Source organism: Protopterus annectens, chromosome 9.part0 (assembly GCF_019279795.1).
Source record: "Protopterus annectens isolate FY-2018-M chromosome 9.part0, PAN1.0, whole genome shotgun sequence".
Lineage (NCBI taxonomy): Eukaryota > Metazoa > Chordata > Ceratodontiformes > Protopteridae > Protopterus > Protopterus annectens.
Window position 1 is genome coordinate 1,957,336,124 of NC_056743.1, and position 23,208 is coordinate 1,957,359,331.

General features: G+C 39.3%; 1 protein-coding gene across 2 annotated transcripts in view; it reads left to right on the forward strand.

Moving 5' to 3' along the window:
• LOC122812352 (hepatic lectin-like) overlaps positions 1-23,208 on the forward strand; it is a 274,176-nt gene that overhangs the window by 95,718 nt on the left and 155,250 nt on the right. Inside the window, exon 5 of one of the 2 annotated variants that reach the window (XM_044084775.1) lies at positions 7,508-7,582. The exons of the other annotated variant lie outside the window; for it this stretch is intronic. Within the exon in view, the coding sequence (XP_043940710.1) occupies positions 7,508-7,582 (75 nt within the window). The remainder of the gene's footprint in view (positions 1-7,507; positions 7,583-23,208) is intronic. 2 annotated transcript variants of the gene reach the window in all.

Consider the following 23,208-nt stretch of genomic DNA (forward strand, 5'->3'; position numbering starts at 1 on the left):
ATGTAAAGCTATGGAGTGCATTATCACTGACCTGATTAACAAAGATATAAGAAATCTCCAAACTGTAGACCCCATGCAGTTTGGCTTTGTGAAAGGGAGATCATGCCTGCTCAACCTGTTTGACTTCTTTGAGTCAGTCACCAGGGCTGTGGATGAAGAAAAGGCAGTACATACAGCCTACCTTGATCTGGCCAAGGCCTTTGATACCATTCCTCACTTGGGAATTATTGATAAACTCACCAAACTAGGCATCAACCCCCATATCACTAGGTGGGTTGCAAATTGGCTCACAGATAGAACACACAGTGTGAAAGTATTGGACTCCAAGTCAGACTGCCGACCAGACATGAGTGGAGTCCCACAGGGATCGGTCCTGGGTCCTCTCCTGTTCAGCATCTACTTCTCAGAAGTCCAGGCCAACACAAAGGGACTCTGGCTGACCAAGTTCACAGATGACTGCAAGCTGGGAGCCATTATTAACTCCCCAAGTAATGCAGACATCCTACAGAAAGGCCTCACTGAGACCAATGACTGGCTTTGAAACTATGGCCTTAAGCTTAATGCCAAAAAATGCGTCGTCATCCCCTTTAGTAAAAACTCAGTTCCCATTAATTACCACATCGATGGGAGCCCACTGAACCCTGAAGGCATTCTAAGAGATTTGGGGTCATAGGTTGACAGCAACCTCTCCTTCGACCACCACATTGCCACTGTTGTCAGAAAGGCCTTCTGTGTGGTGCATCTCATTACTAAGGGTTTTGCATCAAGGAAGAAAGAGGTCATCATCTCTTTCTGCTCTTCCCTCATTAGACCAATCATTGACTATAATGTCCCATTTGGCATGTACCTCACTAGACACTTGCAACAGCTAGAAAGGCCACAGAAGTACCTCATGAAGAGGATCCTAGGCATTAAACACATGTCCTACATGGACAGACTCAAAAGACTCCAGCTATTTTCTGTCTCATATCTCCTACTTAGAGGCGATCTCTGCTTGACTTACTAAGGCATGTCTGACCCAGCTCTGTTAGAAATGCTACATGTAAAGAAATCCCAATCCCTCCACACACACACTCTAGAGAACTCAACCTCATTACCACAATTAACAGAACATGCTGGAGGGACAGGTTCATAACCCAGAGATTACCCATGCTTTGGAATAGACTTCCCATACATGTCAAGCAGAGCACCTCACTGACCATCTTCATGAGAAATCTTGATGAGTAGATAGGTAATAGAAACTTCACCTCGGGGATCACTCCAGTGGCTGTACTTGATAGAGGCACTGGGAACTAACGTCGGGCGGCACGATGCCAGGGCACTTCGATGGTCTAGGCTTGAAAAGGCTTCAGGGCCATTAGCCTAGTACACACCTATGAACCTATGAACCTATGAGTAGTCCCTTATTTCCTAAGGAGTGCAGAAAATGTACCAGCATTTGGGAAAGCCATACTTGACCTATTTGCGTTCCGAATGAACACAGAATGCAGGCCTATTTTCCCTTACCCCACCACCAGAAAGAGCCCTGTGGGATGCTCTCAAGTGATGTTCATTTAGGCAACTAAACTTCAAAAATCAAAGGTAATTCTCATAGATCTGTAGTCATCCTGACTGGTGCGGTTCTCCCTAGTTTTACCTTCTGGAGAAGCCTCTGGGACTGAAAGTAAAGATAAGGAAATAAACAAATAAACAAATAAATAAATAAAATAACATATCATGCAAGCCACTCTTGGATCTCTACTGTTATCTGAGTCTAAGTGTTTCGCTTCTCCATCTCCAGTAGTGGCTAATAACCCTCTTTTTTTGAGTTGGTTGTTATGATTTTGTCATCATCTCAAATGTAATATAAGAATAATGTAGAAATAAGTAGGCACATTTTAATTTTTGCACCACTGCCAACAGAATGGATCTACATTCACTAACTATTCCTTTGCTTATGGATTAGTTTGTGAATATGTTTGACTTATTTTTAGTTATCCTTACATTAAAGTCCATTTAGTCCCACCACCTTGTTACAGGTGTGTAAAGTAAGGTAATTTCTTGTAACCCACTGTTAGGAGACTCAGTATCTCCTTTAGTCTTGCAGTACACCCGAAAGAAGTTGAGCAAGGCTCTCCTTGAATCTGTAATGCTGGCAAACTTAGGATACATCTTTTGGAAGACTCTTCTCCTTGCAGTAATTACATAAGCTAGGAGGATTTATGAAATCTTCCTATTGGTTTATTCATAATGATGAAGTGTGTTGGCTTGCTGTTTGCTGCTTTACGCCTTTGGTAGCAACTGAATCAAACGTTACTCCACGGATTGACTTCCCAGTCTTTTCTTCATTATATTCTAATTCCAAAACATTCATTTTACGTTTTATGGATGTGCAGCAGCAAATGGCAACTAATGCCACATGCAAGGATGATCAACTTTTTGTTTTCTTTTCCAAGAAGAAAAATGGGACTAGTACATCTTAAAAGTCATGTTTGCTAAACAGCTTTCTTGGTCTATGCTATGTCAAGCACAATGCACCTCTTCCAGCAGTTTCTAAGGCTCGTTCAGTAATAACTCTGGTCACTTTGGTAGCCTTTTTGAAGAATGCAGTTCTTGATTATATCCCTACTGTTGTTATCTGATCTCCCCATGATACTTTGCAAGACTTTACAACTCTACCCAGGTCTAGATCCTCTCCTGGAGTTATTGTTAGAAAAGGTATATTTTTGTAAGGGAGACAGACCAGCTGGCCTAGCTTGGGAATCTGTCCTGACTGTTACTGAAAATGGAACTCCATTTTCCAGATATGAAAGTTAGGTAGTTTCCTGCTGAATAGATCTTGAACAGCAGGTCCATTCTTGCCCACCTTACCATCCTCAGCAAAGACATAATTTGCCTTTCATTATTCTGCTTCATATGGCTAACTTCAGATATGGAGAGGCTAACCACTGCAGTGCACAATGGGATGGGAAGGGCTCATGGCAGCCTGTGAAAACTTTATCTGTTGAGTGTTCCTTACACCTGTAGCCTTAGTCCTCTTCCTGAGGAAGGAGCTACTCTTCCAAATCTCTTGTTGTGGTAACTACGCATAACTGTTATTTTATCATCTGTAATTCTGCCATGTTTAAACTGCAAAGCAAATGTTCTTACATACAGAACAAAATTAATCTCTAATAAAGCTACACCATGTTGTTTACAATTAGAAGCATTTTTTTGGATATCTTGCTTCAAATGCCATGTCCCATCTTTGAAAGTCAATCAATCTACTCTCTAGACAGCAACAAAAACATATGAATAACTTAAAAATTCTGCCAAGAGCCCTAATGATTCACTTTATTGTAAATGACATGTATAAACATTTACACCTTTGCAACCATCAACAATAGTTGGAATTCTTTGAAGCCTGTTATAATATATTTCTAACTCAACTACTTTTATTGGCTGGGTACCATCAGTTCCCTTCACTGAATTTCTAACCAGATGAGGTAAGCAAGTTAGCCTGAAGAGCTATAGATGACTATTTGAGAATATTTTTTGCAAACTTTTTCCGTCACAGTCTGTCATTAACTTCAGGTTCTTCAATTGTTCCTTATTTCTTCACTACTACCCCAACACAACTGCCCGTGGTAGGTTCTCCTGAAGGACAAAGTTCAAAGACTCAGTGGAGGTTTGGCAGGTGGGTGAATGAATGAGGATGATGCCTGTGCCAATGAAATCATACCTCTCAACTGTCCAGATTTCTACAGAATTGCAGAATGTTCCAGATTTTGCCCAACATTTTTATTCTGCTCCTCCTAAAATTTGTGCTTTTCTGGCACATAACCAAGGATTGGAATCACTTAATCATAATATACATTTGAGCTTCAGAGTTCATATCCTTCAGAAAATACATGTTAACACGAATCCTGTTGGTCTACCAACTTTCTAAGTTTAAAAGAGCAATATTTAAAATCTGTCTCTATTTTTGGCCCATTGTCCCCCATTATTTTATGTTTTGTCCAGATTTCTTTAGCTAAAAGTTGAGAGGTATAAATGGGCTGCCAGTAGTTAGTGCAGGAAAGGGCTTCTTCCCTTTGAGTCATGCCTGCTACACCTTCTGTGAGAAGTATCCAAAGAGTGGCATCAAAATGTTGCTAAACCACTTCAAAGGATTCTTCTCAACACAGATTAGCAGTAGCTGTACCCTAAGATACCCTTGGCTGTGAAGTATATGAATCTGTTACTCAGCATATGCCTAGCTACCCTGAGAATGAACCTCATGCTGTTTGAATTCGCAGTCTCATCCTTTCAGTTACTACCCAAAGCTTGTGACCACATCTGATTAAGGAGACAAACTGACCATGAGACAGAGATCTTTGTCTTATGACTATGTTGTCACCTCACTACCACAGTCTAGTATGGCTTCAGATAATACAAAACAAAATCAGTGCAATGAACAAACTATTTCAACATTGAAAAAAGAGCAGTATTTTTTGAAGGAGGGATAGGCCGCCCTGCATCTCCCATGTGGAGAACATTTGCCCTCAATACTGCATCCATATGCTGGTCAACATTCATGTTCCTTATGACTTCCCATGTGATGAAGATCCAAAGATGCTTAAGCTTCTTTATTAGTGATAGGTGCCTCCCCTTACCTACAGAGACTAGTCCACACTTTTTCCAAGACAGAACTATAACCTCTGAGTCGAAGTGCTGATTTTCATCCCATTCATTTCACACTCAACAGCAAATCACTCTGCATGTTAGAGATCACAAGTCACTTGAGGCTACCAGAACTACATCATCTGGAAACAAAAGATGCAACCCTAATGTCCCAAAAAAAAAAAACAGATGATCTCCAAACCTAGCTGTGCCTCGAAAGCCTGTCCCTGAAAATCACAACAAGGAAGGGGAGACATGCTGCATCTTTAGTGGATTCCTATGCCTAACTTAAAAGCAATCAGCTTAACAATAAGAGTGCAGACATAGATTCCATTGTTTAAATACTGGCATCAAATGGCTTGTAACAGCAGCCCTGAAAATTTCCTAGTTATGTAGTACTACAGACAAGACATTTTGGACAGCACAGCCATATCTCTTCTCCAGAATCAAAACCACATGTAAACAGGAAAAGTACCATGACCCTCCACCCATGTGTGCAAAGACAAAGAGCTGATCCACTGTTCTCCAGCCTGATCAGAATCCAAATTGTCCCTCCCGCAGTTCCACGGCCAGAACAGAATCTGCATTGCTTCTCCCACTGTTCTACAACCAGAATTTGCCTTTCCCCTCTCATTGTTCCACAGCCAGAACAGAATCTGTATTGCTCTTCCCACTAATTCACAGTCACAACAAAATCTGCATTGTTCCTCCCACTGTTTATTAGGCAGGACAATATCTGTATTACTCTTTCCACTGTTCTACAACCAGAATTTTTCTTTCTGTCCCCATTGTTCCACAGCCAGAACAGTATCTGCAATGCTGCTCCTCCTGTTTCACATCCAGAACAGTATCTGCAATGCTTCTCCCACCACCCCACATCCAGGACAGAATTTTCATTGCTCCACCCACTGTTCCACAGCCAGGACAAAATCTGTATTACTCCTCCCACTATTCTACAGGCAGTTTAGAACCCATACTGTTCCTCCTGAATCAAAGGCTCAACTACTGCATGCATTTTCACTTCTAGCACCTTCGCACATGTTTTTTCAGGGAGGCTGAGGAGAGTGTGATCCCTTTATACATGGAACAAATCCTCCTTTCCTAGTTTCTGACAACATTGGCCACTATTCCAGTCTGCCATTCCAAAGCTACTGTCCCATCCTTTCATGGAAGATCGAATAAGCATGCTAGGTACAACATCCTAATAATGTCTAGCACCTTGAGCATGTCTGACCAGATCCCATCTACTCCTACAGCCTTGCCACAATGAAACTTTTTAATCTGTGCTGTCATCTCCTCTCCAAAAATTGACCTATTTTGCACTGTCTCCTTTTGGAACTGTTTCCTCAAAGGAAGGCATGTCCACTGGCTTCAGGAGTTTCTCAAAAAATATATACAAATATAATACAATTTGTTAAAAATATGATGGCAGCTATTTTACTGTAAAATGAATACTTGGAGCCCATTTAAGTTGTGAAAATGTATTCATATTATTTATTTATTTTACGTTTGTTGACTGGGCTTGTCCAACGAAAGCTCCAACATATTATACAATTTTCATTATAAATTAGCATTAAACAGCAATGTTACAGGATTATTACAAGGCATTAAGTAGCAATACAATGTTATACAGTGTCAATAATCAGGAGTATAGCAAAGCTCTTTCAAGATGTATAAAAAGAAATAATATATCATTAAGATGAATATAGTTTTTGGGGTAAGTGGATACAAAAGCCCATTTGTATCATAATGTAGTTGCATGACGGCAAGACAATTACTATAGAATGTTTCTCTGAGGCAATTTGCTTAATAGATTTTAGAAGACAGTAGAAAGAGTAGTCAAGGAAGATTAGAGAGAGCTAGTGAGAAGAGTGAGTTAAGGGCAGAAAGTAGCTTAAGGTATGAGAAGTAGGGGATGTTAAGGAGGGAGTGTGCAGTGGTAGGTCCAGTGACTTTTAAAGTGCTCCTTGGTGTCTGTCTTAAATTGTTTAGGATGTGTAAGGGTCCTGATTTCTAGTGGTTGTCTATTCCAGGCAATAGTGGGATGATAGCTATATATGCTATGTCCCAATTTAGACATGGATTTGTAGATTTGTAGTAGGTCTTGGTTAGAGCTTCGGAGAGGTCTGGAGGGAGAATAATGGGAGATGAGAGGGGATAGTGCTGGGCAGTTGGAAGGCTGGTATAGGATATAATGGATGATCTGGAGCTGAGAGAGAAGAAGCTGGTGCGGTAATACAAGCCAGGTTAGGTGTTTTAGAGAGAGACAGTGATGGGATTTGTAGGTTTGTTGGGCAGAAAATCTAGCTACCTTGTTGTAGGTAGATTCGAGTTTGGTTAGGAGTGTTGAGTTAAGATTTGTGAGAATTTGAGAGTTGTACATTACACTGGGTAGAAGGTATGTAAAAGAGAGTGACCTTGGCTTCAAAGGTAAGGAATTTCTTGTAACGGTAAAGGAGCCCTAGTTTTGAATGTCTTTTTGATACAGTTTTTAACATGTAAGTCAAATATAAGCTGATTTTCAATGGCGACACCTAAGAGCTTAGTGCTCATATTATATTATATTATATTATATTATATTATATTATATTATATTATATTATATTATTAGTGTTCATATTATATTGCTTAAGCCTATTATAAACTGTTGTTTGATTACATTTTTCAGATTCATTTAGGTAATTTCCTCATATTTTAGTGCTTTAATGTATCTCTTGGAGATTATTGTGACTGTAGAGTTTGTTGCAGCCTTTTATATCTGTGAACTAATACATAATATTCAGTTTACCCAGAAAATGTTTTTCAGATTACTCTTAGCTCATCTTTTAAAATGGTTGTTTTGTAAGGTTCATGTCCCTTGTTCTATTCATCATGTCTTACATTTTAGCTGCAGCAGCATCTGCTAACATTGGAACACTGGAAACTAAAGTGAACACAGAAATTCTCAGCTTGAAAAACTCAGGTGTGTCATTCTGAAAAAATAATGTACATTTATCTTGCTCATAAAGAAAAATGATTATTACATTTGTCATATGTGTAACTCTGCTTGTGCAATTAGGAAGTCAGTGTAATGTCCTGGGACATTCTTATTCACCCACACCCCCCCCCCCATCAAACTGCTAGCTATGTAAGTGAGTCAGAGTGTTTTGATCACTTACCTGTTGTTTGAGTTGTTAGGCTACACAACTGACTCAGATTGGTTGTATGGGCAGGAACAGCCTTTGCAACTGCTGGGCCGAATTTGGACCATTTCACTGGGGTCCTACAGCTGACCACCCACCACAACCAAAGTCAAGCCTCTTGGCCTTAAGACTACATTAGATCATCATCATCATCATCAGCCCCCTTTTTCCCATTTTGTCTACATGGGGTCGGGGTATCATGTTAACTGTCGCCAACTCTCTTGATTCAGTGCCACACCCCTGCCTTCTTCAACACTCATGCCTGACTGTCACAGATCTTCTTTCACACAATCCGTCCACCTATTTGCTGGACATCCTTGCTTCCTCTTACCTTCTTCCTTTCTGTCCCAAATCTTCCTCACCAGATCGTCTTCTGCTTTTCTGCTCATGTGCCCAAACCACCATAATCTGTTCTCTTAGATCTTTTCTGCAATTGGAGCTACATTGGCTTCTGCTCTTATGTCCTCATTTCTTTGTCTGTCCCACAATGTACATCCTACCACCCTTCTCAGGCACTTCATTTCCATCACCTCTAGCTTCTTCAACTGCTCTGCCTTTACTGCCCAGGTTTCTGTACCATACAGTAGTACTGGTCTTACCACTGTCTTGTACATCTTACTTTTTGGCTTCTTTGGCATTTTTCTGTCATACACTACACATGACAGCCTATGTTAATTCACTGCACCCCCTCTGATTCTAGCTTTGACCGCTTCATTCAGAATACCCTTCTCCTCAACCACCCCTGACAGATACTTGAAGCTGTTTACCTGTTCCACTATCTTCCCTTCTATCTTTATTCTCAGCTTCTTCTGATCTCCCCAGTTTGCTGCCATTACCACCACCTTATCTGTGCTTACTTTCATCCCATGTGCCTTCAGAGTTGCATTCCATTCTTCTATCCTTTGCTGAAGTTCTAGCTCAGAGTCTGCCTGTACTGCCACATCGTCTGCATATAGCAGCTTTGTTGATCTGTCCCCTCCAATCTGTTTGCTAATGTAGTCCATTACCAGTATGAACAGCAGTGGGCTCAGAGCTGAACCCTGATGTACACCCACTCCCACTGGGAACCCCTCTGTGAGGCCGAACAGTGTTCGTACTTGAGTCACTGGGTCCTTGTACATAGCCTACACTAATTCTACCAATGTTTCTGGGACTTCAGACCACTACAGTACTACCCAGATTAGCTTTCTTGAGACCTTGTCATATGCTTTCTCCAAGTCTAGGAATGCCCAGTTGGACTCTCTCCTCATTTCTAGCTTCTTCTCAAGTATCTGTCTCAATGCAAACATCGGGTCAGTTGTGCTGCATCCTGGTTGGAACCCAAACTTTTCAACTTTTCATCTCCCATCTTACATTCTACTACTCTGCGTATCCGTTTATCAATCACTCTCTCCAGAATTTTCATGTAGTGTGGTAGGAGTTTGATCCCTCTGTACTGCCCACAGTTGTGGCTGTCCCCTTTGTTCTTGTACACTGGCACAAGTATACTTATTCTCCAGTCATCTAGGTTACGCCTTTCTCTTTGCACTGCTATGAGTACCCTCAGGAGCCATTTCTCCCATATCTCACCCAGCATCTTTATCATATCTGCTGTCACCTCATCTGAGCCTGCTGCTTTCCCTGGCTTCATCTTCCTTAGTGCTGTTCTTACTTCTTCTAGGGTGGGCTCCTCTTCTTCTCTCATCGTAAGCTGTTTCTGGGGCAGTGCAGCTTCTGTGGGGTTTTCTTCATTCAGAAGCTGCGGGAAATACTCCTTCCGTCTGCCTTTGATGTTCTCTGGGCTGGTGAGCAGGTTATTGCTGGCATCCCTTATGAAAGGAGGTGCCTGACTATCTTCTTTATCTTTCTGTCTTTGCCTTGTTACCTGATATTGTTTCTTTGTGCTCCTTACTCAGTCACTTTCCAGAAGTTGGTAGTGTGCCTCCGACGCCTTATTCTTTGCTATTGCAACTTCTTTCTTAGCTTCTTTGTTAGCCACCAGTAGTCCTTCCTAGCTTGGTCAGTCTTTTCTGTCTCTCACTTCTTCCTGAACTCCTTTCTTGTGATGACTTCCTGGACTTCTGCATTCCACCACCAGCTTTCTTTATATACCTTATTTCCATACCTGGCTCAGCTACATATCTTTTCTGTAGTCCTAACACATGCTGTTTTGAGGCACTGTCATTCTTCTTCAACTCCACCTATTTCTGCCTCTTCTCGGGGTGCTAGAGCCCTGAATAATTCCTTAAACTGCTGTACTTTCTCTCCAGTCAACTTCCAGGTCTTCAGCCTGGTCTCTGTTGACCTTAGAGCCTTCTCTGACCACTGCTTGCAGCTGACTGTGGCAACTAATGGTTTATGCTGTGGGCCGACTGTTTCACTGGAGATGACTTTGCAATCATGGATTCTACCCGAGTCCCTTTTCCTTACTAGGAGGAAGTCTACCTGAGTTGCATGTTGGCTACTCTTGCATGTGATCTTGTGACTGTCTCTCTTTCTGATTAGGTATTAGGAATATATGATGTCACTGTGTACTAATATGTTTTAGCTTATATTCCATCATAAAACATGTTAAAACAGAAGTAGACAACTGGAATCCTGGAGTATGTCTAAGTCCAACATCTCCTACAGCTTCTGTCTCAGGGTCTGCTTAACTTGCTTAACCACACTACAAGGAGTCTGTAAGATAGGCTGTGGTGCACCTTGGCTTACCAGTAAACATGTCTCCAAACTGTGCAGTACTGCCTGGCTCTCCTGACTCTGGTAGGAGATAGCTGTTCACTTCCCCGTTACGGCCTGGCTCTCCTGACTCTGGTAGGAGATAGCTGTTCACTTCCCCCTTATGGCCTGGCTCTCCTGACTCTGGGTAGGAGATAGCTGCTCACTTTCCCCTTACGGCCTGGCTCTTGTGACTCTGGGTAGGAGATAGCTGCAGCACTTCCCCCTTGTATCTCCTATCCCACACACATCTTTATTTTATTTTTTTCTCTTTTTTTCTCCCTGTTTCCCCTCATATTATTTATGCCTTACTCTCCTTTACATCCCATACACAACAATGTTATGGGTGACATATACTTTGTCGCTGTCTATTATTTTCTTCACAGAAATTCTTTACTATATGATGTTATGACAGCATACAGGTGCTCAATTACTAATTTCGCTGACTATATTCTTGCCCATATATACTTTTATCTGTGTTCATTTATGCTAAACATTATTCTGACTTAAACATCTCTGCATGCATGCTCTTACATAATCACTTTTCCTTTTATATTAATTACAGTTTATTGCTTCTTTGGTTGTATTTCCCCCACACTGAGCCTGAAAATGATGTAGGTAGATTAGTTAATAAACTTTAAATACATAGAAAAATAAAATAAAAATATCTTTGCTGGTTAAACATTCTGTACTCTACAGACTCCAGTATCTTGTTCTGTAGGAAGCACCAAGCTGACAATGCTACTAAAAAACAGGCTCATTTTGAAACATGAATCCTGGTTAAATCTAATGATTCATCATAGCCCCCTTTCTTACCTCGTATGACCGTTATACTTGGATGCCATGAAGTACTGGAAAATTGAGTCAGTGGAGTTGTGTTTAATGGCTACGGAAAGACTAGAGGGACAAAAAGAGCATGAAAAGTTTCAGACCCTCCACAACGCATTCACATCTCATATTACTTCTTTCTTCCTTCATGAACTTCCACTCATCTCTTGCTGTCATTCTGAATGGTATTGTTCCTTAACTATTTAATTATCAGGCCTTGTTACAGTCAGCATGTTTCCTCAAAGCCACATAAAACTTTTGGAACTTAGAATACTTCACAATAATAGTAATATCCTCAGGCCCCCCCTTAGAAGCAGTATTGGTCATATATAAACCACTTAAAACTATGTATTTATTTGTTAAACTGGGTAGGTAAGCAAATACATGCATGTCTTTTCCCTGCCATGTCGCAAGGGCAACAGTAAGGATTACATGCTGAGATAGTTTAGAGTAGTCACTAAGCATCATGTTTTGGCAGGTGGGAGAAAAATAAGAACACCTTAATTAAACCCACTAGATGTAGGAACAGCATGCAAAACCCACGCAGTTTGTTAAGCTTTCTATAATTCAGTTCTCCCCAAACTATTGATTAATCCAGTCCAGCCATTTTCTAGCTTTAAGTTTCTGATTCTACCCCCCCCCCCCCTATTTTGGTAGGTGACTCGGAAATTGTGATACCCTTCCAGTATGTTTATGACTTAAACTGTTTCTGTTACTGTTTTTCGACTTCTGGGCCAGTTAATCATTTTTCTCTGGAATTCTTTTGCTTCTGCCTGTGACTGCAGCAGGCACTTCTCTGAGATACTGTTGAATTGATAACATTTTGTCAGATGGGATGATAGGAGATTACAAGGCTATCGACCCGGAGTTCATTTTCAGCCTAGCCATTTCATTCCAAAGTAATACCATAGAAATGCTAGTCAATACCCAAGACTGCATTTAATGATGACTGCCCATGTCCAGAAGGGTTGTGGGCGCTATCCCCAATAGTAATTTACGGTGACCCATCCAGGTTCCTCTTGTACACTGTCATAGAGGTGCTCTATTTCACATGAATTGGTAGCCTGTTCCAAAGATACAGCAGTTGCTGGGAGATAAATCTGTCCCTCCAGCATATCCTAGTTAAGTCGCAAGCCATATTTAGGTCCCTGGAATGGGCAGCCCTAGTCCCATTTTATTTACAGATTTTCAGCAAGTTAATTACATTTGGGTCTTGGATTGCACTGTAGGCCAGGCATAAGTCTCCCCTAAGAAGTCTGTAAGATACGGAGTCTAGTGACAGGGACTTTAGTCGGTCTGTATAAGGCACATGCTGGAGCTCCTTGATCTTCTTTGTTAGAAACCTTCGAGGTCTCTCTAATTGTTGCAGGTGCTTAATACAGTACATGCCAAACGGGGGGTTATACTCAATTATGGGCCAGATAAATGCTGAGTATAGGGGGGTTGTAACTTCTTTTCCTCTTGAATGATGCTTTACTAATCAAGTGTGCTACACAGAAAGCTTTCCTCACTACAGTAGACACATGGTGGTCAAAGTTAAGGTCGCAGTCAACTTGGGATCCCATGTGCCATATCACTTCATGGGTACTTAGGCTGTTGTTGTTGATTTGATAGTGTGAGGGGACATTGTTTGTGATAAGGGGAAGGATGCTGCATTTCTTTGCATTCAGTTTGAGACTGTGACTGATATACCAATCGTTGGTCTATGTGAGACCTTCCTGGAGTATACTGACATAATTTGAGGATTCAGTGATTGCACCTAGTTTCTAGTCAAACTTGGTCAGCCAAATCTCCTTAGTTTTGACCTGAATCTCTGATAAGTATATACCAAACAGTAGGGGGCCCAGCACTGACCCCTCTGACACCCCAATGGTAATAATTCTGCTGGTTGATACGGAGTCACCTACTTTGATAGTGTGTGTCTGGTTTGTGAGCCAGTTGGCAACCCATCTTACAATGAAGGGGTTTACATTCAGATGCTAAGTTTATCGGTAATTCCTGAATGTGGGATTGTGTCAAAAGCCTTTGCCAGATTGAGGTATGCTGCGTGCACAGATTTGTCCTCGTCAACGGCCTTGGTTACATTTTCAAAGAAATTCAACCCAAATTAACAGGCAGGATCTGCCCTTCATGAAGCCAAACTAGGTAGGATCCAGGGTTTGGAGGTCACCTACGTATTTATGAGGCCCATAATGATACGTTCTGTGGCCCTACAGATGAGCCTGGTCAGGATTATGGGTCTGTAATTCCCCAGATCTGTTGGTAGGCCACCTTTGTGGAGAGGAATAACCGTTCTCCATTCCGCAGGAACAAAGCCTATGGTTAGGCTATGATCGAAAAAGGTACTTAGTGGTGATGTTCATGTTTTAGCATGTTTAGAAGACAGCCTGGGATGTTTTCTGGACCCATAAAGACTGTGTTTTTTTGTCTTGGACAAGGCTTTGAGGACTTGCTCTTCAAATATGTAGGGTTGGGGGGTGTTTAGGGGAAGGTTTGTTGTAAGTTAAGAGGGGATAAGGGAGTGAATTTATCATTAAACCTATCTGCTAGCATGTCTTATTGATTAGAGGTTACCTCACATCACATTTTTTTCCCCTGGAAATCAACTGGCACATGGCTTGAAAAGAAACACTTGGAAGTAAAATGCCTCTGTCTAGTGTTATGTATTTCAGCTATGTTCACTATATGAATATACAGGTTTGTGTTACAGTTAATACTATGCACCTAATCACCTTAACTCTTGCTACTGTACACTTTATTAGATCTGGCCTACCTAACTAATCTTGTGATCACTATGACACACGGCCATATGACAAAGGCACAATACTGGTTAAACAGATGCCGATACTAGCAAGAAAAGTACATGTAGGGTGAATGATTTACCAAGCTACGCTGCAATTAGTATCTATGTGATTGTACCGTCTTTTCCCAATTAGTATCTATGTGATTGTACCGTCTTTTCCTAATTAGTATCTATGTGATTGTACCGTCTTTTCCCAATTAGTATCTATGTGATTGTACCGTCTTTTCCCAATTAGTATCTATGTGATTGTACCGTCTTTTCCCAATTAGTATCTATGTGATTGTACCGTCTTTTCCCAATTAGTATCTATGTGATTTTACCTTCTTCTCTTCCTTACTTCACCATCTTACACTTTCAAAAGATTTAGCTAAATGAATCTCTCCAGCTATTAGGGTTTGAAAATAACCAGAGAAAGACAGCCATATACCATTTGACTGATTCATTAAATAACCCTTGGACTTTCCCCTCTTCATTCAAATAAGAACAGGCTGGTCAAGTATTATCACAACCCCCAAAATATGAATATTGGTTGCATTCTGATATTGGCAAGCACAACACACCCCACTAGTCACAGGAAAATGAGAAACCTGTTTTGCCAAAGTCACACTTGTTATGAATTGCAATAAAAAGGGTAAAAAGCATTTTGGAACAGGAAATATTCATTCTGTAAGAGGCAAGGGGTGATTTCTAATCAGCAGCAATGCCCTCTATAAACAAGCCTTCATCACAGAGAGCTGAATGATAATATACATTGTCATTTTTAATGACTAATTGCATTTGATATGCATTTGACAAAAGGCATTTACTGTCTCCCTGAAAATTGCCCCTTAAACTTTTATTTCATGTAAGAGATCCTGAAAAGCATTATGGTTCCCTTTTCAACTCCTTTTTGAATGTTGTGTCACCATGTGCACCCTCACTATTATTGTGCATTGTAGCTGTAGACGCATATATGATAACAACATGGCCATTACTGAGATGCATACATGATAACAACATGGCCGTTATTGAAGAAGGGATTATTATTTATTTATATTTAACATTTGTTTACCAGAAGAGTTTGACTTGGAGTGAGCCAATTTTCAGCAGAAGCCCAGGGAGAAATGCTCCAGATGCATGTCTTTGTATAGTGAGTGGAAACCGGAGCAACTGGAAAAAATCCACCAAATGCAGAGAGGACATGCAGACTTCACAAAGAAGACACCCCACCTGAGAATCAAACCAGAGAACCTCTTGTTGCAAGGCAACAACACAACAGCTGCACCACTGCACTGGCTTACTTCTCATAACCCAGACATATTTTCTGTATAGAAGTCATTTAAAAGAAGGCAGCACAATTTCTCCAGGTTGGCATAATGGTTAAGGTGCATGGTTTGATTCTCATATGGAGTATTTGACTAGGCTTAAAATGACCCACAAGGGCAGTTAGCCTAGTACTAATCTAAAAAACGTAATTACTGCATTGGGTTAAACAAGATCTTCCCATCATAAAAATAGGAGGACTTCTGAATGCAAAGTGTTAGCAAGGTAGATGTCTGCCAAATGGATTGTGACAGCAGCTATACTTGGTGATACAAGTTTTCTCTAGCTATTCTTCATCACTTTTTTAAAATTTATTAAACTCTTTTCTTCACTTTCACATTTTTGTCTTATCCTGCTCATTGGTTCTTGCAAACTTTCTTTCTTCTTAATCCAGGTACTACACTCCTAATAACTAGAAAAAAAAAAAAAAAAAAAAACATGATGTCTTTCTTCTTTAGGTCTTTTTCCATTTACATTTACTATCCTGTATGTCACAAGTAGGATAGTAAATGGAAATGGAAAAAGACCTAAAGAAGATATGTCACAAGTAGACTTCTGCGGTGGTGCATTGGTAGCATTGTTGCCTCACAACAAGAGGTTCTCCCGTTTGATTCTAGGCCGGAGTTCAGGGAGTGCCTTCTGTGTGGAGTCTGCATGTCCTCTCCGCGGTTGGCTGGGCATTCAAAAGACATGTGTAAATGGGAGTGCCTTCGTTGAACGTTGGACGTTGAGCTGACACTTTGGCTTTTGTGAAAATCTACTGCCAATCATTAGCGGACCGGAGTTCCGCTGTGGCGACCCCTAACAGGGAAAAGCCGAAAGACAACAACATCCTATATGTCACAAGTGGTCTGCCTGTCCTTAAAATTATTTTATTACATCCTTTCTTATTCGTCTCCCCTTTAATACACAAGAACTAAATTTCCATAAACCTTTTTCACAAATAATGCTTGTCTTTCAGCTTTTCCCGGTTAGGGGTCGCCACAGCAGAACTCCGGTCCACTAATGATTGGCAGTAGATTTTTTACGGTGTCGAGTTGCCAGCTCGATGCTTGCCCATTCATGCATGTCTTTCGGAATGCCACTCGACCGCGGGGAGGACATGCAGACTCCACACATAATGATGCCCTTTATTTCAACATCCCCTATTATTCCTCATAACTTTTCCCTTAGCCAAGTAACCCTAACAACTAAAGGATATAATACAAATTCTTAGTTTCTTTTTGTAAATATAAACCTCTGTCCCAAAGACGTGATGCTCATCTTCACTTTGCCTGTCACATTTTGCCGACAGTGTTTGTATTTTTCATATGCTACCTCAGTGACACTGTCTATACTAATATCTACAAATTTGAAAAATACTATCATGTTAAAGAAAGTATTTTGATGAAGGTTGCTGTAGTTAGGGCTTTCACCTTCTGTGGCTTGTTGTGACTTCTGGTTTCGTATATATATGACTGGTAAAAAAATGCGCTAGAAACAAAGATAAATTTCACTAACTAAGAACGAACTTCGTGACACAAAAGCATTCAAAAAGAATTAAAAGGAAAACATAGGCAACTCTTGTATTATTTATTGCTTTCATCTTCTTTAATATCAAGACTTCAGAATGATGTTTCTTTTTATCTGCCTTTCTTTCTTGCTCTTCTAACACTCCAATTTACAGTTTACCTACAGTCAGGATCTTGTAAGTATTCTTACTCGGGGTTTATCTTGCAACTATTGTATTGGATTTTTGAAACTTATATATAAATATCTTGTCTTTGTTTATTTCATTTTATGTAAATGTTTCTTGTCAATATTACTATTGTCATTTTTAGTCTTTGCATTAATTACTGTTTTTTGGGAATATCTGTAATTGTAATTGGAGCTTTTCTCCTCGGGGTCTCCACTGAAAATGGGCCTTTGGCTCAACTGGACCAATTCGGTTAACAAATGACAATAAATAAATATATTTAAAAAAAACATTATATATATATATATATATATATATATATATATATATATATATATATATATATATATATATATATATATATATATATATATATATATAGATATATATATATATGTATGTAGATATACAAAGAAGTGATAACAAGCTGTTCCCTGTAGTTCTTGGTTTGATGCCCTCAGCTTCCACTTACCTATCATAAAACTTGGACCAAGTTATTTAAATAGACAAAACTGTGGGGCATTCTTGAAGTGGGGCTAGTCTCCTCAGTCATCCTCTGTACTGAATTTATAGTAACTACCTTGTGAAAAGGTACAGTAACCTCAGAGCTGCTTATATTAACTAAGGGAGTTCAGGGGACAAAGTCATCTTCATTTGGAATATAGCTGCCCCATATAAGGGACTCTGGCTAACAAAATTCGCAGATGACTGCAAACTGGGAGCCATTATTGAATCCCCAAATGATGTGGATACTCTACAAAAGGGCCTTACAGAAACAGATGCTTGGTGCCAGAGCCATGGGCTCAAGCTTAATGCCAAGAAATGTATAGTTATCCCCTTTGGGAAAAAACATGTGTCCGTGAATTACCATATAGGCGGCATTACACTAAACACTGAAAGTGTGATAAGAGACTTAGGGACTCAGGTGGACAGTGGTCTCACCTTCGATAACCACATCACCACATGTGGCACACCTCATCACTAAGGGCTTTTCATCCAGAAAAAAGGAGGTCATTGTCCCACTGTACTCATCCTTCATTAGACCCATTATAGAATACAACGCCCCGTTTGGTATGTACCTCTCAAGACATCTGCAACAACTGGAAAGGCCACAGAAATACCTCACTAAAAGAATCACAGGCCTAAAGCAGATACCCTTTGCTGACCACCTTAAAAAACTCCAGCTATACTCTGTCGCATATCGTCTACTCAGAGGCTATCTCTGCTTAACATACAAGGCCATGTCAAACCCAGAGCTGTTGGACATGCTACACTTAAAGAAAACCCAATCCCTCAGAGCCACATGCTCCAGGGATCTAAACCTTGTCATCACAATAAACAAAACATACTGGAGGGATAGGTTCTTGACCCAGAGACTCCCCAGACTCTGGAATAGATTGCCCATACATGTCAAGCAGAGTGCCTCTTTGGCCCTCTTCAAAAAGAACCTTGATAATTGGATGGGAGAAAGGAAATTCACCCCGGGGATCACGTCAGTCGCCCTGCTAGACAGGGGTCCAGGGAAGTAAATAGTGTGGGAAGAAATAGCCAGGGAATTGTTATGGCTAGGCTTGTATAGGCCCTAGGGCTGATAGCCTAGCACCAACCTATGAACCTATGAACCTATAAACCTAGTGTTACAATTCAGCAGTATACTACTTTGACCAACACATCTTTTTAAACTGTAGATTTGTTGACATAGTGCCTATTAAGAAATCAGAAATGTGATGGTGATATCTGAAATATTACCGAGAAAAATCACACCGCATTTGGTTTATGGTATCTCTTGCAATATATAAAGGTAGCAGGCATTGGCTACTCATTGCAAAGCTACCTCCTCTACCCACTGTGACCAGCCCATAGTGCTACCAGAAAGAAAAGGACACTAGCTCTTATAACAAAAAATAACAGACAGTGAGCTTCTAATTCACATGAATAGTTAAGTTAACAGAGTCCTTTTCAATGGTAAAAGAAAATGTTACTTTCACGGTTAAGGTTTCTACTGCTCATTTTTCCTAACTTTTCAGTCAAAAAGACTTTCATTTACTAAGAACACTCCTTTTGTTACTTGCCACTGCATATACAGTATTTTTCTCAGAACGCATGCATTGATTTGGCTCTGAAGACCATCTACAACAAAGTAATACCATTGTCTTAGTTTCTAACTTTTATTTACCTCTGGAGTGCTAGTACAGTGAGCAAAACCTTCACCCATTCATCCATTTTTATCCATTCTTTCTCCAATATTGCTTTATCATATCAGGGTTACATGGATCCTATGCAATCAAGCAATAACAGTAAGTCAGAGGGTTCTGTGAACAGGGCACCACTCTTTCACTAGATATACACACATACCATACCTCTCAACCTCTTAGCACAAGAAATAGGGACAAAGCCTAAAATAATGAAATAATGGGGATGGAGGGGGCAAAAATAGGGGCAGTTTTTAAGTATTGCCCTTATAAATTTAGAACATTGCTAGAATAACAGGTTTTATGTTAGCATGCATTCTCTGAAGGGTTTAAAGTCTGAAACTCAAGTGTGCATCATTATTTAATGACTTCAATCCTCAGTGATTTGTCGGAAAATGACAAATTTTATGAGGAAATGACCAAAAACATGAGGCAAAAATTCAGACATTCTGTGGAAATCTGGACTGTTGAGAGATATACCACACACACACACACACACACACACACACACACACACACACACACACACACACACACACACACACACAAATTGTACATACACCATTGGATAATTTAGATAATTGTTTGACACGCCAGCATAACTGAGAGATGTGGTAAGGAAAATGTAAACCAGTGAAAACTCAGCACACAAAGATGGAGGACATGCAGTCCTCAAACAGAACATGCTGCAGTCAAGAACCAAACCAGAAAACTTAGAGCAGTGAGGCAGTAAAACTAATTGCAGCACCACAGTGTAACACCTATCGACTCTCATTATTCTGTTCTTGTTTTAGAGCTTCCATTCTTTTGAGCACCTGTCTATCAGGTCGAGTACTCAGCAGAAGGGTCAAAAGAACATGGTAGATCCTACTCATTTCTCTGGATGCTGAGGGTCTTGCCCACAATGGAAGGAAGGACTATTGTTAGTCATGTGATACTTGCAATCTGACATATGATATATGTCACATTCTGCAGTAGACCTTATACATACAAAGTGTCTTTTACTCCAAAACTTGTGTTAAGCCATAGCGCTTAGCTCCATCTCTTGGAACTCTACTAACGCAATGTATTTTGCATGTAGCTATTAACATGCGTGTTTTACTAGAAACTGTTTTTCTCCAACCATGTAGACTTGGTCAGTGCGTCATTCTGAATGCACTATTATTGCAATTATAATTATAACTTAAATAACCACGTTGTATTATCATAATTTTACACATTTAATATAAATTTATTTAGCTCTGCTGGCATCTTTAAACCTATTCAGAATAGTCAGGGGATTCAAAGATGGCTGCCATTCTGTGAACACTGCTGAACTGCAGCTCTTCATCTAACCTGAGGAAATCTAAACCCTGAGTCGATACCAAGAAGCTTTTAACATCCAATCATCGATAAAATAACTTTAACTACATTTAGCTATCCTGTAATAAGAAGAAAAACCGGAAAAAAGGAATTTATTTAACAGGATTATAACAGATTAGTTGGCTCTGCAGAGAGAAGTAAACAAAGGAACCGTGTGCTTTCTACATTGTAAGTCTTTGTGTTGGAATAAGATGTCAAAAGAAGAAAAAAACATGGACATAACCACTACTAAGACAAAACTTTCGGAATTACAGTCCCCAGAAAAAGATGTGATTTCTAAAAGACAAAAAAATACTAAAATACAGGAACAACAGAAACCAGGGACTAAAACTAAGTCTGATTAAGCATTAAACATGGAAGATATCAGAAATGCTCTGCTGCCCATACAAGAAGCTCTGAAAGAACTGACTTGTCAAATACAAACATTTGGAACTTCTTGTACTCAGTTGCTGGAAAGAATGGATAAGACAGAAGCTCGAATTTCTGAAAATGAGGATAAATTAACCTTACTAGAAAAAAAAACAAATCTACATGATGTGGATATACAGGCTATGCAAAGTAAGATTTTGGACTTAGAAGCAAGATCCAGGAGAAATAACATTATTATTAGAGGGATTCCAGAATCCATTCAGTATAATGATTTGATTCCATCCATATTAAAAATATTTGCAGTGCTTCTAAATGACTCTGATATGGTGAAACAAATTATTGTTGAAAGAGCACACAGAGCTCTGAGAGAGCTACAAGCATCTAATAATCCTAGACCTGTTCATGTTAAAATACTTAATTATCAAGATGTTAGCAGAATACTTACTACTGCTAAACAAAGTGGAGGCTATAACATGTGGAAAAATAATAAAATATCCCTGGCACAGGATTTACCTTTACAGGTCAGACAAGCTAGACAGTCTTTGTCTCCATACTGCAAATTTCTTATTGACAAATTAAGTTTCAAATGAAATACCCTAATATGCTTATATTTACAATGGATGGGACTAAATATTCTGTTTCTACCAAAAATGAGGCAAGAAATCTATTTCTTAAAGTTTTTAAGGGTTTACTTGCATCAGAGACTTGAATTGAATCCTCCTTGAGACTGGCATGCTTCTAAGGTCGGATCCATTGTTCACTGTGCCTCGAGGACTGGGTAATCCTTTGTTTTCGTTTTCAAAGCTGTAGGCCTCTTCCAGAGTAATAAAACTGTTTGGTTTAGCTAATCTTGATTACCTGCGTTTGTTTCCCGACGTTGTATGGCTTCTACGAACTGTTTTCGATGAGGAGAAAGACAGGAAGTGCCTAAAATGCTGGCGAGGGTGTGGATTTTGTTGTGGCACTTCCAGAAGTCCGTCTGCAAAAGCAGTCCCCCATTGCGAATGTTTTACATGGTTTCCAGGCTTGGAAAACCAAAGGGAACTGTTTTAAACACTTTATTGTTTAATTAACATTAAAATAACGCTATAGTATGGTAATTTAAACACATAGGAACATTTTGTGTACTTCCCTTTCAATGTTTAATCAAAATCTTGTAGTTATATTATTTAGAGAGGGTGCAGGGATTTAGTAATGTTTTGTAAAAATATACTTGTTAATATAGACCTTAAGGTACTGTGTAGAGGGGATAGTTTATATTATATCATTTAATTAGTAGATTGCTTTAGTATAAAACTGTGATAGTGCAAAGTTATAACCAGGAATATCAGTAGTTAACTGTATGCTTGTTTTAGTATAGGGTTATAATAGAGTATATATATATATATATATATATATATATATATATATATATATATATTTTTTTTTTTTTTTTTTTTTTTATATATATAGGTTATATATGCAGTAAAATGATAACTTTGTTTACATATTAAGTTTTTATTTTCATGTATGTGGTTTATATATAGATAGCTAATCCAATTACTAAAACTTCCTTTTTTCTCTTTATTTTCTATATATTAATATTATATCTTCAATTTGATTTGCTTAACTAATAGTTAACCAAAGCGATGTAGATCATGGCAGTGTTTGTTTGGGAATGTTTAGTTTAGACTTTGTCGTAGTTAAGCTAGATTATATAGGTCTTAATTGTGGAACATGTTTGAAATTTTATAATTTGATGTTACTATATTTGTTTTTTTTTAACCCTTTTATTATTCTATGCTATACAAGACCTATACATGTCCTGGTCTGGGGTTAGAGTGGGTAAGCACTGGTATAGGACAGGATATAAGGATTGCTTCCAGACTATATATGTTTTTGAAGTTACTTTATTTTTTTCCTCTGTTTTCCCTCTTACACCTTCGTTGTACAGACAACCTTTGGAATGTGGGAATTAGACTCATGGAACATTAAAGGGCTCCAGAACTTAAAGAAGAGGAAACTATTGTTACATGTATTGTTGCAGGCTAAGGTGTTGTTTATATTACTTCAGGAAACACATTTAATGAATGATCAATGGGTTGATATAAAAAAAAAAGAAGTGGATCAGAGAAGTAGTAGCATCAGAAGGTAAGTCAAATAGTGCTGCGGTAGCTATAATTGTTAAAGATCAATATA